Raw genomic sequence first — 16,823 nt, 5'->3', positions numbered from 1 at the left:
ATGTTTGGACTTGGGGAATTTGTTCAGGGTTAATTCTTGTGGTGATAAACATGAATTTAATGATACTCTTGCAAATGACGATAGAAAAATAATGGATATGAAAAAGGTGTAGGGTCTTCCCCCTTCGCTCTCAGCCAAAACCACAGCAGGGGCTGGGCTTTTCAAAAGATCAGTAGGAATTGTTCCATGATTGCAGTCGGCTTTGGGTCAGGCTCCAAGTGCCATGGCTGGGCACTGAGGCTTGTGCTCCTATGTCACTTGAGCGTTAAGACACCTAAATACCTGTATTAAGCCTGCCCTTTCAGAGACAGATTCCCCTTTCTACAATGAGCTATAGGATGCAGTGATCACATCTGAAAATCTTTTCAATGCAGCCTTTGATAACCTATCAAGGGATACCCAGGCTACACCACACATTCTGGAGCAATGTTAGCTGAAAAAATGAAGGTATTTAGCAGTTACCCCGGTGTACTTATTTATTAGTGAGTGTGAGGGAATGAGGGTTTCCAATACACTTTAAATAAGTCTGTTCACTTTATTTTGTGAGAAATGAAATTCCTTTCTAGTCCAAATATTGCAAATGGATCATATTAATACACTTGCTCCTTCAAATGCAGAACATTGAAGCTGACACTGGACTTCAACTATTGAAATGTGGTTAGTTCTTAGTACATTTGTAGCTGTGGTGCTCATTAGCGCAGGAACAGCAGTAGTGTTCTGGTATGCAAAAGTGTATAAAGAGGCGTATGGACTGAAGCATGGCCAGTGGTTGCAAGGGCTGGGTTCTATTTCCACAGCTCCCACTGAACTGTTGTCTGCCCCAGGGCAAGTCACTGCATGGCTCTAATTTCCGGTCAGTGAACTTACCTTCCTTTGTAAAGCACAGAGGTCTATGGATTTAAAAAGTGCTTTATAATTACAGTTGTCAGCAAGGTAATACAGTCGGCCTCATGTAGCCTTTTAAAAGCTTTTCCTTGTGGCTTACATGGTAATCACTCCCTGGGGGCAGTCAAGTTTTATGTAATTTTCTTTTTCTTTTCTCTTTACAGCTTCTGTTGGTGTCCGATGGATGATAGGGGTGACTGAAATTAACAAGGGCTCTACCTACGGCAACAATGACAACAAGCAGAAACAAATGTAATATCTCCAGAGACTGCTTCAATACCGAGGGAACAAATGCAACTTCTGAAAACTCTTTACTTGCACATCATGCTCTTTCAAGTGAGAGGAGGAGCGTAACTGAATTTGTGCTCCCATTTTGTGTCCTTGGGGCTGGGGCTAGATTTCAGACTTGCTGAAAGGTGTTCTGCATCTCACCTCTTCAGAACAGGTTGGCCTTTGTTTATTGGTTTTCATATGAAGTGTCTTATATTTGGAAGAAAAAAATCTAGTGGGATATTATAGGTCCACATGGGAATTAACAGTTGGCTGTGGGGGGGATACAAGTTTTTCTCAACATGCTGTAAGGAATGGATCATAAATGGTGGTATAAGAAAATTAAAATGGAATTTTTGTATATCTAGATCATGTTATCAGTTTAATGACCATAATCTGTTTCAATATGCTTTGCTCAGTTAGAGAAATATCAAATTGAACCAGGCCCCCTACAGAAAATAGGTTTCAGATGAGCTATTCCAATTTAGGTCCTAATTGTACAATGAGATCCACTCAGTCCCTGCACCCATTAGCTTGAATTGGACTGAGTATGAGGGTCTGTCCCTCCAGCTCACACTGCAAGATTGGGGTCTTTGTGATGTAACTGGTGGTAGAATTTGGCCCAGTGAATTTTGAACATGGGTCTGATGTTTAGACATGACAAATATACCTAGCACATCACCATTCCTTACAATTACTAAGCAGTTTTGGATTAGCTTCAGAGCACTGATGTATGCAATGATTAGACTGAATACTGTTTACATTTTGGGAGAGGTAATAAGATTATTTTAGCTTACAAAAAAGTATGGGCCTTCAGACAGTGGTAGGAAAGAAAGGCAGCTGTATGTCTGTCAACAAAACAAAGTTAGGGAATCATTTGCTTTGGCCTCTTCTGAGAAATAACTACACTTAGCCTCAGAGGGTGCAGCTTAAGACAACTTGAAGCTAGATGATTTCCTTAGATGTTGTTTTCTGGGCATGCCTTGCATTTCAGAGCCCTATGGAGTTGATCTAGTTTGCAGTGACAAAACCTTACTGATGGTAGTGATTCCAGGCCCTTGCTTTTTGGAAAAAAATCTGTCCTTCATTAAGCTAGGCTTGCTTTTCTATCCTAGCTCTGCTGCCTTTGGGCCATCTTGGTTTTTAAACATCATAACCTGTGGAAATTTCCTGATTTTTTGCAACCCATGAATACCTGAAGGCCACTATTCTGTTTATCTCCTAGATTTGGGCATAGGAGCTGTGGCTTGGTGAAATGCCCTATCTGTACTAGACAGTGCCATTTACTGTTGGGACACCCCCACCCCCCAGGGGCTTTCTAAAGGGAATTTGGGGAAAGCCTCTCAAGCAGTTTTATTTGTACTAGATGGTGAAAGCATGCAGTGGGATACTCAAAGAAACAGGGCTAACAATGCAAACAACTCCCTGAATGAGGTATTTGCTGTTCAGTAGTTCAAATCTTACTTTAGGTTAGAAATATTTCTCTCTTAAATGAAAGTGGGCCTAGTGCTACTTTTTTAGTGGAAGGGCAGTTGCAGGGAATGGGTTTGAAACTCATGGCCGTTAGAAAAATGTGGCATCTGAAGGAAGGAATCGGAATGTCTGAGGCAGATTAATTTTGTTCACTTTACTGGTATATAATGGCTGAGACGTCAGGATTTCATGCCCACACAGCCTTAAAGAGCTCTGAGTAGTATAAACTCACTGCTAAGGATGGGGCCTATGCTTGCATTCCTACCAGGCTCACACCATTCAGTGAAACGAAGGTGAACTTTGGGTGTACAAAGATCCCATGACTGCAGGCTTCCTTAGGCCTTTTCTACATCTAAAATGGAGTAACCGCTGTGGCCATGCTGAGAAGAATAGAGGCTGCTGCCATGCTTTTGCCATAGTACAGTCCTGGGGCAGAGAAGGATAACAGTACTAACCAGAACACTCCACCATGGGAGATGCCCAGCCCAATACAGTACTGTGCAGAACGCCCCTGTGGCGTGGCATGGCTTGACTCACAACCACCCCCCATAAGGCTGCACAGCCCCTTCCTCTCATTTTGAAAGTGAGGGCAGCAAGGGGGGAGGGCCTCACTGCTGAACAAGAAATGGGTATTAGGTCAGAGGTACGCAGCCCTTGTATTTATATTAATGTTAATATGAAAAAATGTTTGTAATTGTGGAGTGTTTTAGTACATATCAATTATTCTGAGAGAGAGAGTTACACTAGATTAGATTAGGCTAAAGCACTTAAATCAGTGGGACTCCTGGGAGTGCATGGAATGAAAGAGACAGATTTAACTGGGAATTTTGAATGCACAAGGACTGGACCTTCCAAAGCTCTACATAAATTTGATTATCCTGCCCTTGTTTCTGAAATCAGCACTGTACCTCTTGTGGCTTTGCTGGAATGCCTGTAAAAGGTACTTGCCAAAAAAACCCCAACTAGTTTATTGTATTAAAAGAATGACAGTGTCAGACATCAGTGTTTACTTCCCTCCCCTGAGCAACTGTATGTTTGTTTTACAATGGCCTTAACAAAAGTAGTCTTAAGTTTGTTTATACAAAACAATAAAGAGTTAAAGTGCAAAACTTGTCTTTGAAATGCAGGGAATTTTTAATGCAGCTGATACCAAACACACTATCTGAGGGTTGCTTAACATTTTCCTTCCCAATCTGTTGCAGACATGGAGTGAAGGCTGTTAAAGTGAAGCCAAATAAAATGTGTTTTTGTTGTTTCTCAAAACACCTCTATGAGCTTCAGGTGGATACTGTGCCTTTAGATGTTGTCCTATTGCTTGTAAGTAGTATCATTTCTATGGTGAAGTCTGCGGTGCTCTTAACCAGTCATAGCGACAACACCCTGAAAGTTTGATGTTTCAATCCAGCATCACTGGCCTGTTTAAAAAGGTATATTTGATTGGAGGGTTTTTTCATTTTTTTTATTAGGTTACACAACTGGCTTTACTCTGCTCTCTAGACCAGAAAAGAATGTAAAACTCTACCTCCTGTATCTCACTCAAGGAAGCAGAGCAGCCTTGGTAAACTTTCCACAGCCTGCGTTGTGGAGAAATGTTTCAAAACAGTTAGGAAACCTTTTGAGGTGGCAGCTCCACTATAGCTGTTGACTACCTTCAGAACTTCCATCTTCCACAGATGCAGCAGCCTTGTAAAACATCCACTCTCTATCTAGGGTGCTAGTGCATCTGGACATATTTCTAACAAAGCTGGATCTCTTTCCTTGTTGTTTATATGCACTCTTGCCTGATTAATGCCCTGTGTCTGCAGAAAAATATTCTTATATAGGGTCTTAAGTCATTGTGCTCTCTTAATCTCTCTCATCACCTCATTGTTCACAGTTCTAGTTATGCAGCACCACCAAAGCTCAAATCCTCTGAGTCTACTAGAAGTATCTGGCTCTTTCAGCCGGGTTGACACTAACACAGATGTGTAATTTGATTTGAAAAATCAAGAGATAGATGACAACACTGCAAGGTGTATCTTCCTAAATAGAGGAAACTATTCACTTGTTTCAACACTTGAGATAGAGCTGTGTACCTATTGTCAACATTGCTGTGTTTGCTTTGTTTTCCTAACATTGATCAGCATTCTATATTTGTTGCTAGCAGTCCTAAGTATGTTCTGAAGTTCAATGCAAACTCTGAATTGGTGGCTGTTGTTCCTGTAGGCCCTGCTTGGTGTTGTCTAAATTTCCCTTCTATATGGATAGTGGAATAGCCTTCATCACATATGTAGGCTTGCTGCCTATTGTGATCTCTGCACATACTCGGGGGAGATTAGCCAGAGAGGAGTCAAAAATTAGGTGATCAGTGACATTTCAGGTTCAGATTAGAGACTTTGCATGCACCACAAAGTAAGATCAACACCTATGTGATTTGTGCCAAAAGCTCTAGTATTTTTTCCTCTCTGCAGATGCTGTGTACTTGCAAAAATGCATTGGCCATATTGAATAAAGCTGTAACCACTGAACAATTCATACTTCCTTGACAAACAGCATGAGTGGTACAAATGTTCAATACTCTTACCATTACTTGCATATTGATGAACTCAACAGGCATTTGTACCTTATCCAGAAGAACTCACTGGCATAGACAGCTGTTATTTCAGAATAATTTCAGTCCAAGCTTTGTTGCCTTTCAAATGCTTCAGAGTGGATGTTCTATCCCAGAATTTCTTGGGGTTGTTATATTTGTATCTTCAACAATGAAGAGAGAACCGCACAAAAACACTTCCTAAAATAAACCATTTATTGAGAAAAACTTTTTCTGTAATTTCATTAATCAGCCTTTTGCATAACAAATCTGAAGCTGGGCAAAAAAACAGAGTAAAAGTTCACAGTCAGTGCACTCAAATAGGAGATTTAAAAAACAAGGTCCAGAACGCCTGATAACACTACAACTTTTTTCGAACCTAGAAAGTCCAAAAATACTACATATTAACATTACAGTTCTCACTTAAATGAGAAACATTTAAAGAAAGAAGAACAAAAAGGTAATGGTCCATATACAGTAGTAATGGCACTTTCACTGAAACATGCAGCTTCTTTAAACTTGCGGACACTGTCACATGAGCAACATGTGCCAAGTAAAACATACAGGAGCAGCAGTAAAAGTGACGCTTGTCACTTGTGCAGTCTTCAGTCATGGTAAGTTTAAATTTTATACTGTTTCTTAGCACAGTCTTTATGTAAATATTACATACAGTAGTGAGTAGCAGATACTTCGCCAGAGGCCACATATTGAGTAACTTCATTCTTCATCTGTGCAAACCTGTGAAAGGAGGACACAAGACGCTAAGTCACAATTAAAAGGATTCTAATTTGTACACACTGCAGTAAAGAAATCAGGTCACCTCTTCTTCCCACGCACCAAGTGGATAGTGTTTTTACAGTTTAACTCCCTCTCTTTTCATAACACTCTGACAATATGATGATACAAGCTAATGCCTCTATATGCTATCCCCACCCATCAAAAAACTTCCCCATGAATACGAGTGCTTTCTGCTGACATGACTGATCCAATTTCATTATTCTAAATCTGATAAGACAAATGGTCATCTTGTAGCATGCCTGGCTATAGAGTATCACCAACGGGAAGCAGCCAAAATGTGTGGATTATGCACATTGACTTTGCAAGCTTCTTAAGCGAATTCAAACAGTGGCGGAGGATAGATGGCTTACTTTGTTTTTCTGATTTTATTAATACATTTTAAATTGTATGTTAAAAGATCTTTAAATAATGAACAGTTAAAAGATTGGAACAGCTTATATAAATTTTATATGAACCAAACAAAATCTACATTCTACTGAACAACATAGTCTTTGAAATGGACAGGGCACTTCCATTTCAGGTGCTCGAAAACCAATACCAACCCCAACCACTAGAAAAAAACGAAACTAGAAAGTAGTCATTAAATAAAACTTAAACCCTGTCATAAATAGTTCTCTGGCATAAACAATTTAAATTGCTAGGGAATGGACTGTCATCTATGCATTACTCAAGTCATTGTAAATGTGCTCTCTAAAGTTTAGGTATAATTCCCATTAACAGCACAACTGGTACTACCACTAAACTCACTAGGTGTTTTTAAAATTTAAAGATCCATGTCAAAGTTGCTTTAATCTGTGTATAAGTAAGTTAGTAACAGCCCTTCAAACTCAATGAAGAAAGTGTACTATAAGAAGTACAGAGACACCATTGCAAGTTTGCTGCAGCCACACTCCTTTAAAAAAGTATGTACCAACTATCAAAGGGGTAGCCGTGTTAGTCTGGATCTGTAAAAAGCGACAATGAGTCCTGTGGCACCTTAAAGACTAACAGATGTATTGGAGCATGAGCTTTCATGGCTGTACCAACCTAAATTATTAGTTATGAAAATAACTGAAGATCTTTTCATTCTGATATTTGATAGTGCCTGCAAACCATGTGTGTTTTAAGTCTTACTTTTTGTGTTCTGTCTAGTATTGGCTTAACGATCAGGAGCCAATGCCCTCCAGTTGTACATGCATTCAATGAATTTACATCTCTCTCATTCCTATCTACTATGATCCTGGCGCTAAATCAACTTGACAAACCTTGACAAACGGATGATCAAGGAGCTGGCTAGCTGTCCATCTCATCTTTGGATCACTTTCCAGGCAGTGAGAAAGGAAGTCTTTTCCTTCTGGGCTTACCCTTTCAGGGATAGGAGGCTTATGACCCATCCCCACTTTATACATGATCTGAAAGTTGTGCTCATATTCATGCCAGGGTCTCTGCAACAAATAATATAATGGCTAAATGCAAGGTTTGGTAAGTGGGTCTGTGACCCCATAGTGACGGTCTTGAAATGATCATAGGACATAGTTTAATGATGACACACACCCCAAAAATTATACAAGAGGAAGAGAAAATGCTATGGTCAAGAAGTTATTAAACATTTAGACCTAATAACAGCAAGATCTCCCTTGCTCTAGGTCAAAACAAATGACTGTTCCATCCCGCAAATGTCAATGTATCATAGGACTGGAAGGAGATTATTTAGTCCAGTCCCCTGCACTCACGGCAGAACTAAGTATTATCTAGACCATGCCTGACAGGTGTTTGGCTAACCTGCTCTTAAAAGTCTCCAATGATGGAGATTCCACAACCTCCCTGCAACACCACGTCAGTCTTAGTCATTGGAAATAAAAACATATACAAGTCTGCAAACTTGATTTTTCTTTGGGGGATGCTAACTAATAAATGAATATCCATTTTATGCTGTTCAATGAGGACGATTGCACCAGCCTCTCTTATAAATAGCTGAGCCTGTATTATAGAGTATTCTGAAGCAGTCTGGTATGTGAAATGTTCTTACCTTGCCAGTAACCATCTCTATTACAACACAACCCAGACTCCAGATGTCTGCTGCACGGCCATGCCCTTCTCCTTTAGCTCTAGTAATTACCTCAGGTGCCATGTATGCTTTGAAACAACACATATGGTGGCGTCAATTTATACAACAGAAGGAACAGAATGTACCTAAATAAAGTGATTAAACTGAGCAATCAAATGCTTTTCAATACATCTGCAGTCAATTACCACTGGTTATTCCTTTCTGTTCTAGGATATCATTTATTGGCTTCTTGAGTTCTCTGAAATAGTCCCAGCATAAAATATTTTTCATCTTTAAGTATAATAGTTAACAGGGCTGAAACAGTACATATTTTTCAGTTCCTTTCCGTTAAAAAAATTCAACACCAATGCAAAAGAACCCTATGCCATTTCCATAAGGGGGCAGAGGAAGGTACCTTCTTAAATAGAAAAAAGGGGCCACTCCTATGAAATGTAGTTACACATTCTTCCCGTGCTGATGCAGTCTTACTTCTCTAGAAGTCTGTAACCCAATTAAAGCCAAGTCCTCCAGGTGCACTCAGTGGGAGTTCACACACAGGACTGGGCCCATATTCAATACACTGAACCAAATTCAGCACTGATGTAATTGGGACTTTCACAGAGTTGCAGCTACTTACCCCTGGTCTTAATTTAAGCTATCGTGTTTAATCATAACAGGGATGCAAAAAAAATCTGTGTGTCAAGAATAGAAAGTATGGCAAAGATGATTTGATGTTTATCTAGTCAAAGAGAACAGTACAGCTATGTCCACTTTCCACTTCATATGAGTGAGTTTTCAGAAGCTATATACTTCTTTTGTGCCGTTTAAACTTTTGTTTGTTGTCCTATACTTTGGGCCTTCATCTCTATATACACGCTATCAGGTAAAGTTGCCCCAGGCACCCCCTCCCCGATAAGGTCACAGCAAGCGCCACTCAAATTTGTCCCCAGCACTGTCTTTCCACAGAAGGTGTCACTAGTCAGCGCTAAACATGTTCATAACACTTCAGCATTTTAGCACACGCTTCCTCACCTGCAGTCCCCAGAGTACTGTTCACTTCTCCAGGCATTGTCTGTGTGTTGTTCTTTAATTTTACTGAGCAACCAAAGTCTCCCAGCTTAATCAGGCCTGATGAGGTAAGGAAGATATTGGCTCCTGGGACGTGCAAACAAAACAAAACAAATTAAACAACTTGTTAAATTTCTGCTTAATTGAGAGGTCGGGACATCTCACCACAGTGTGCTAAGACAAACTGCATATAGAAAGTGACAAATGTGTTTGGCAGTACTCCAGAGACCATGCATTCTTAGCACAAACCGGCCTTTTGCTGGGAGACTTCTGTAAACACTAAGGCTAGGCATACCGATGAAGTCCACAGAGCACGTCAGTATGATCTAAGAATTAAATTTCATGACCAAGCAAAACAGTGTCCAGGAGGCTAGGTGGCCCAGTGGGTTAATTCATCAGTCTTACAAATGTTGGAGACCTGTGTTCTTGTGCCATTTTATGGCACACAGAATCTGGGGAGTTTCATTCTAATCTCACCACAAAAATCTGCCTGTATTGGCAGGCCCAAGACCATCAGTCAGGAATGAGATGCAGTGGTGCACTTGTGTAGGGAAGCCCAGAATGGTCATGGCTACTCAATTTTTTATAAACATTATGAAAAATTCAAACGTTTTAAAAGTGTTCATTCTCTTGTGAACAAAATATTGGGTGTTGACAAGAATGAAACCACCCTCCTAGGAATTCAGGAGTCCTGGTTCATTCTATTCAACGTAAATGCAGAATTCCTTTTGGCAAAGGAAAGAATGCTCTGCTGCTTGCACATTTCACAAAATCACATTCACACTCTGTCCCTAGGAGTGAGCTATTTTTAGTGGGATTTTTTAAGATTTTAACTGATCTAACCCTACTTTTAAGAAGCCTCTGTCATGGTTAACAGATTCAAAATTGGCCTCCATTAAGAATGCGAAGGAAGTTAACACTATAATCCTACGTCTGAAATAGTTACCAGCTTGCCAGAATGAGAGCTGCATAACTGGACTGCTGCCAGGTGCTCTGTTAAGTGAGAGCTCAAAATCTGGTATGATGGGTTCCCTTGCAAGGGCTCATACATGCTCATCATGGCATCCCTTGCTGTAACGATCTGCTCAGTTCACGTGAGCTAGATAGGACACTGCAGTATAATGGAACCCTAATATCTAAAGCACTTGGGTCCCAATTCACCACTGTGGCCAGCCTGGCTAATGGAGCTTACACCACTGCGTTATCATCAGGGCCTTACCAAATTCCCAGCCATGAAAAATATGTCACGGACCGTGATATCAGTCCTTCCCTATGAAATCTAGCTCCTCCCGTGCACCAGGCTCCAGCTGCTAGTCCCAGCAGGGCTAGGGAGGGACAGGACTTCTTCTTCCCCTGCACGACCACTCTCGGGGGAGATCTGACCCACCTCCTCCCCCACCCCGCTGCAGGATGCTCCACCGCTGAACTGCCTTCACAGCTGGGTTCTGAAGGCAGCAGCCATGGAGCTTCCTGCAGCTGGGAGAGGTTCTCAGAAGTGGGTCTGATCTTCCCCCAGCCGGGGGCTCCTAGCTTCTAGTCCCAGCTAGGCTGGGGAGAGACAGGACTTCCTCTGCCCCTGCACAACCACCCCGGGAGGGGAGGGGGAAATCATACCCACCTGCGGGTACTTCCCCCGGCTGCCGGAAGCTCCACAGCACAGAAGTGAAGGTGGCAATCCCACGATCCCCCCACAAGTGCTTTGTGTCCCCCCCTCCCCTCCAGGATTACAACACCATGAAATTTCAGATGTAAACATCAAACCATGAAACGGACTATTTTTAAAATCCTATGACCGTGAAATTGACCGAAATGGACCATGAAGGTGGTAGGGCCCTAGTGATCAGGGTTAGTGGAGTTTTGTACCACTATCTGCTAGCCCACTCCTGATACAGTCCCTTTTCCATAGCCAGAGACGTTGCTTAGTTGTAGGAGGTGACTACTGTGCCACCGCCCCCTTTCATGAGTGAAGATTCCCACTATGTGGAGTGGAAGAGTTCTCCAGGAGGAATCACTGGTCATCTTAAATTCACTTTGCTTCATGTAAGAGCTGGAAAGTGAACTTGGTGGACTGGAGAACCTGGCCCTTGGTAACCAGCATTCGTCTTCATTTCAATATCGTGCCAATCCACATGATTAGAGCAAACAAGTACAGAAGCAGCTGCACACTATGCAAGTCATGCAAAATCTTGAGTAATAGTGAGTGATCACAATGAAGCTCTCGGGTTGGTGGTGGGTCTCTCAGCAGAGATGCTGAAACCTTAATGCTGTAACTTTAGTGGTGACTTTTCTTGATGAAAAATGAGTGGCACACATGGATCAACAAAATGGCTCCCTGCAAATGGTATATCCCAGCATTGTCTCAGGTTTATCCACGCTCACTGGCCTTCTATCCATATCTCACACAGGTACTTTTGTGCTCCTCTAGGCACTATATTCTCCCACCCGTTCCCCACTTTTGCTCTGTGTTGCACAAGGGGCAGTGCAGGACCCTTTGTCTCCTGTACCTATCTAAAATATTCTCCAACCTCCAGTTAGTGGATTTTTAGCTCTTCCACAAAGAAACCCAAGAAACCGGAAAGGAAATGTAAATAGTCCTGAAAATGCTCAGTTTACGGAAAGGCAGTGCAGTCCCAGTACATTGGGACTCTCCTCACAGCGGGTTCCTTGACAGCTATCAAAGCATTTAGAAACAAAGTTTAGATATTATTTAAGATAAAGGAGGCAGAGAAGTTATATGCTTAATAACACTAAAAGGAAAAAAGGAGTAGCATGAATAAATTCCATTTATAGGCTTCTTTTGATTATTAACCGAATCTGTACCTTTTGGGAAAGAATGGTAACTTACCTTGCAGGAACTGTGGTTTTTAGCAATGTGTCAGCTACATGTATTGTCCTCTGTCTGCACGTGCCCCTTGCGCTTGAGATTGCAGTTTTCTGGCCAGCTGTATCCACTGGGGCCAGGTCTGTGCCCTGAATGTCCTTGCACCCTCCCCCCACCAGAGGACATTAAAGGCAGGGCAGGACCAACCATCCCTCAGTTCCTTTGCCGATACATAATTCAGGTGTTACCATCTCCACAGGCGCACGGAAGGCGAATAGGTCATGAAAGATGTGGACAACACATCTCAAAGAACCACAGTTACTGTAAGTTACCATTTTTTTTTTGAGGGACTCGCCCATATGTATTCCACTTCTGATGACTCTCAGCAGTGACCTGATGTGTAGGAGGTGGGTGCTTGGAGTCTACCCAAACAGTGACTGTAAGACAGCTCTGCCAAAACAAGCATGATGCCCCTACAAGGGAACAGTATTCTATAAATGTATGTTATTGATGCCAAGGTAGCTGCCCTTCACATTTCAGAGATGGCTACACTGCTCAAAGAAGCCACAGATGCTGCCTGTTGTAGTAGAAAGAGAGCCTGAGATATAAGGCCTTGTATCAGAGGCCTGAGGCCTGAACTAAAGTAGTGGTCAAGACTTTGCTGATATAAAGCAAAGTCAGGCTGTGAACAAGAAGCAAGCCCTGCTCACAGAATCTAGCAAGAACAGGGCTGTCGGTGCAGAAACATACATTCCTGAGAAGTGCTAGACACAACACTCAGGCAAACACATTCCAGAAGGGTAGTACAGTAACTCCTCACTTAAAGCTGTCATGGTTAATGTTGTTTCGTTGCTGATCAATTAGGAAACATGCTCGTTTAAAGTTGTGCAATGCTCCCTTCTAACATTGTTTGGCAGCCGCCTGCTTTGTCCGCTGCTTGCAGAAAGAGCAGCTCGTTGCAGCTGGCTGGTGGGGGCTTGGAACCAGAGTAGATCGACAGCCCCCCCATCAGCTCCTCACTCCCCTAAGTTCCCTGTGCAGCAGCTGCCCAGCAGGCTACCAATTGCTGGCAGTTCAGCTGTCCCTCCCCCCACTGCCATGTCCTGCTCTTGCCCTCTGCCTTGTGCTTCCCAACACTCCTGCTTGCTGTGCGCGGGGGGGGGGGGAGAAGAAGAAGAGGAGGGCTAATGTCAGGGTGTCCCCCTCCCCCATCTTCAATAGAGCAAGGGGGATACATGACAGGGCTCAGGATGGAGGGAGCTTGCTGGCAGCAGCTGCGGTCTCAGCAAGCTGATCTAATTAACAAGGCAGTATACATAAGTGTAGGGTCAGCGTACGAAATGCGCATCTCTCTCTCACACAGGGTGTGTGTGTCTGTCTGCCATGCTGTCTCCCCTCCCTCCATTCCTGCTGCTTTGTAGAGTGAGATAGTTAACCCTTGAGGGCTCAGCCAATTGCTAGTTCATCATTTAGCAGTAAGACATTCCCTGGGAAATATCCCACCCTCTGACTCCTCCACCTCAACCAAGCTTCACAATCATCATTACAGTGTACCAGTATTAAATTTGTTTAAAACTTATACGTGTGTGTGTGTGTGTGTGTGTGTGTGTGTGTGTGTGTGTGTATATATATATAGTCTTTTGTCTGGTGAAAAAAATTTCCCTGGAACCAAACCACTTCACTTACATTAATTCTTATGGGGAAATTGGATTCACTTAACATCGTTTCACTTGAAGTCGCATTTTTCAGGAACATAACTACAACGTTAAGAGAGGAGTTACTGTACCAGAAAACCCCAATACCAGATTGATACAAACACATTCCCCAAAGAGAAAAAGAACACGTTGACCTCTCTTAAAGATAAGCTCAGGATGACGGATAGAGGTGTTGTGATCAAACCAACATGTACACGGTAATGGGTGGTGGTAACCCATGTCAGAGAGGCAATATGTAACTTGTTTGTATTGCTGTATAAAATGAAGCATCAAAAGGAAGCGTCTCTGTCTGCCCAAGGGGATAGTGGACAGTCACGCCACTAACTGAGCCAGTCCATTGGCACAAGAATATATGTGTCGGCAACAAACCTGAGCAAGTTCCTTCGCTGGAAACTGAGTCTGTGGATTTACTGGGCAGTTCAATAAAGTCTGCTCTCTCCACTATCTACACAGAGCTGGGGCAGCATACAGAGTGAACACACACACACGCAACCAAATATCTATCAACACCTGTGTTCTAGTCAAATGAGCTCTGACCTGACTAGGGTTGCCAACTTTATACTTGCACAAAACTAAACACCCTTGTTCTGCCCCCTGCCTTGCCCTTCCTCCAAGGCCCCACCCCTTCTCCGAGGTCCTGACCCCGCTCACTCCATTCCCCCCTCCCTCTGTCACTTGTTCTCCCCACCCTCACTCACTCATTCATTTTCACTGGGCTGGTTCAGGGGGCTGGGGTGCAGGAAGGGGTGTGGGCTCCAGGGTGGGGCCAGAGATAAGGGGTTTGGAGCGCAGGGGGGGCTCCAGGCTGGGACAGGGGGTTGGGGTGCGGGGAGTGTGAGGATCCGGCTGGGGATGCAGGCTCTGGGGATGAGGGGCCTGGGGTGTAGGAGGGTGCTCCAGGCTGGGGCTGAGTGGTTTGGAGTGCGGGTGGGGGATCAGGGCTGGGGCAGGGTGTGGGGGGTATGAGGGCTCTGGCCTGGGGTGGGGCTAGGAGTGCAGGATGGTGCTCTGGGCTGGGATCAAAGGGAGGGGGATCAGGACTGGGGGTGGTGGTGGAGAGAGCTCCAGCTGGGGGTGGAGGCTCTGGGGTGGTGCTGAGGATGAGGGGTTTGGGGTGAAGGAGGGTGCTCCGGGCTGGGATTGAGGGGTTTGGAGGAAGGGAGGGGGATTGGGGTGCAGGCTCCGAGTGGCGCTTACCTCAAACAGATCCCAGGAGCAGTGGCATGTCCCCACTCCGGCTCCTATACAGAGGCGTGGCCAGGCGGCTCTGTGTGCTGCCCCATCCACAGGCGCTGCCCCTGCAGCTCCCATTGGTTGTAGTTCCCGGCCAATGGGAGCTACAGAACCGGCACCTGGGGTGGGGACCAGACACCTAGCAACCCCAGACCTGACTGGGATGGAGTCTACACTAGGTAGCTGTTAACATAATTTAATACCATAGAAGACCCATTTAGAAAGCCTTTGGGATGATATTCTTGACCTACCCTTGACATTACCCTATCTGCAAAAGCAACAAACAGTCTAGGGGATACCCAGAATGTTTTGGTTCTATCGAGGTACAAGCAGAGGGCTCTGAGTACCTCCAAGGTATGAAGTCTAGCTTCCCCCAATTGGTGTGTGGTTTAGGGAAGAACACAGGGAAGTGGCTTATCTGGTTTAGATGAAAGTCTGAGATCACTTTAGGTTAAAAAAAAAAAAAAAGTGGATGGGGTCTTTGTCCTCGTGGAAGACAGTGTCTGTCATGACTGCCTGCTTCTCCCCTACCCTTTGAGCTGATGTGATTGCTAGTAAAAAGGCTGTTTTTACTCAAAGATGGTATCGAGAGCACGATGCTAAGGTGGACCTGTCAATACCTAGCTAAAACTACATTGAGATCTGAGGAAGAAGGGAGCTCCTGCACTGGAGGAAAAGCACGACTTAGGCCCTTGAGGAACCTAGCTACTGTTGAGTGTGAGAATCTCAGGTGGCCCTGGACTGAAATATGATGGGCTGAAACTGCTGAGAGGTGCACTCTGATATAAACAACAGATAATCCAGAGTTCTTGAAAAATAATAAATAGTCCAAAACACAGAGGATCAGATTCTTCAAAGGAGAGAGGTGCTGCAGCATTGCCTAAATAGAAATCTTTTGCACTTAGCTGCATACATCAGTCTTGGGCAGACTTTTCTGCTTTGTTTTACAGACAGGGCCCTGATACCATTTATCAGCTCTCTTGGATGTAAGTGGAACTGATTATGGTGTCTGCCATAGATGTTGTGCTGGCTCCACAGGATCTCTCTGATTGCCTTAGCTAACCTCTCCAGCACGAAGGAGCGAAGAATTCGCGAAAGCTTATAGGACTTCACCTGTACAATCTCCACAGGGATTTCCAGAGCATCTGCCATCCTATGCAGAAAGTCCTCTAAAGCTTTATAATTGTCAGGATAGGATGAAGTACAGGAGCCACAGCTTCGTCAGGCAATGAAGAAAAGAGAGCAGCGGGGATGAGTTCTGCTATCTGTTGATGTTCATCAGATGGTGGTGGTTGTTGCTGAGGCTCAGTGTGAGGCCCTGGGGGCTGATGATGATGTTGCACAATAAGGGATCTTACTGGAGGACTAGGCCCTGCCCTGAGAAAAAGCTGTTGAGGAGAGTCTCCTTGTTGGGTGTAACCCTCATGGGGTCCAATATGGCCAGGGTTGGGAGCCACAGGAGAAAAGGGCGGGGGGGAGGGGAGGAGGGGAATACCAAGAGGACTGTCTTTCTATAGATCCCCTTTGCCTGTGATAGTTAATGGGACCTATAATCTCTATCAGATGTGTATGGGTTTTAAGCAGACTAAGATCTTCGGGAGTATCCAGGACAGGCTCCTCTACCCTTCTTGTCAGCTTCAGAGGAGTGCTCCTGAGTGCTAGTGAAGTTTTTCTAGGTGTCCCTTGGTGTGCTATAAGGAGTTCCCTCATCTGTGCCCCAGAAACACTCAGTACCAATATCAATCCAGCAGTCAGTTCAGAGGGGTACCCTCGCTCCAGATGTTAACAGTGGTGACTCAGGAAACACTGATACCGTGAGGTCACTTGGTATTGTGAATCTCTGTGCCAAGAAAGTCAGTACCATGAGCACCACACTGGAAACAGACAGCACTAGAGTGGGAGGTGCCAAAGAGGTTGGTATGAAAAATGTTGGTTCCAGCACCAAAAGTCCCAGCATCAGTACTA

The 16,823-nt window shown here is 43.9% G+C and overlaps 2 protein-coding genes across 16 annotated transcripts in view; one reads left to right on the top strand and one right to left on the bottom strand.

Moving 5' to 3' along the window:
* Window positions 1-4,608, top strand: part of AGPAT4 (1-acylglycerol-3-phosphate O-acyltransferase 4) — a 128,210-nt gene extending 123,602 nt beyond the window's left edge. For 9 of the 10 annotated variants that reach the window (XM_045009077.1, XM_045009071.1, XM_045009076.1 and 6 more), the window contains one exon: window positions 1,050-4,603. In XM_045009077.1, the coding sequence (XP_044865012.1) occupies window positions 1,050-1,141 (92 nt within the window). In that variant the 3' untranslated portion in view covers window positions 1,142-4,603. Of the gene's footprint in view, window positions 1-1,049 lie in introns of all 10 variants that reach the window. The other variant, XM_045009080.1, reaches the window with a different exon arrangement.
* A 787-nt stretch (window positions 4,609-5,395) lies between these two features.
* MAP3K4 (mitogen-activated protein kinase kinase kinase 4) overlaps window positions 5,396-16,823 on the bottom strand; it is a 165,595-nt gene continuing 154,167 nt past the window's right edge. For 5 of the 6 annotated variants that reach the window (XM_045010684.1, XM_045010679.1, XM_045010682.1 and 2 more), the window contains 4 exons: window positions 9,054-9,176; window positions 8,004-8,110; window positions 7,240-7,419; window positions 5,396-5,935 (listed from right to left, as the gene is read on the bottom strand). In XM_045010684.1, the coding sequence (XP_044866619.1) occupies window positions 5,915-5,935; window positions 7,240-7,419; window positions 8,004-8,110; window positions 9,054-9,176 (431 nt within the window). In that variant the 3' untranslated portion in view covers window positions 5,396-5,914. Of the gene's footprint in view, window positions 5,936-7,239; window positions 7,420-8,003; window positions 8,111-9,053; window positions 9,177-16,823 lie in introns of those variants that run through there. The other variant, XR_006578215.1, reaches the window with a different exon arrangement.

Source organism: Mauremys mutica, chromosome 3 (assembly GCF_020497125.1).
Source record: "Mauremys mutica isolate MM-2020 ecotype Southern chromosome 3, ASM2049712v1, whole genome shotgun sequence".
Lineage (NCBI taxonomy): Eukaryota > Metazoa > Chordata > Testudines > Geoemydidae > Mauremys > Mauremys mutica.
Note: the sequence above shows the minus strand (reverse complement) of the source record. Positions and strands in the feature narration are given on the sequence as shown.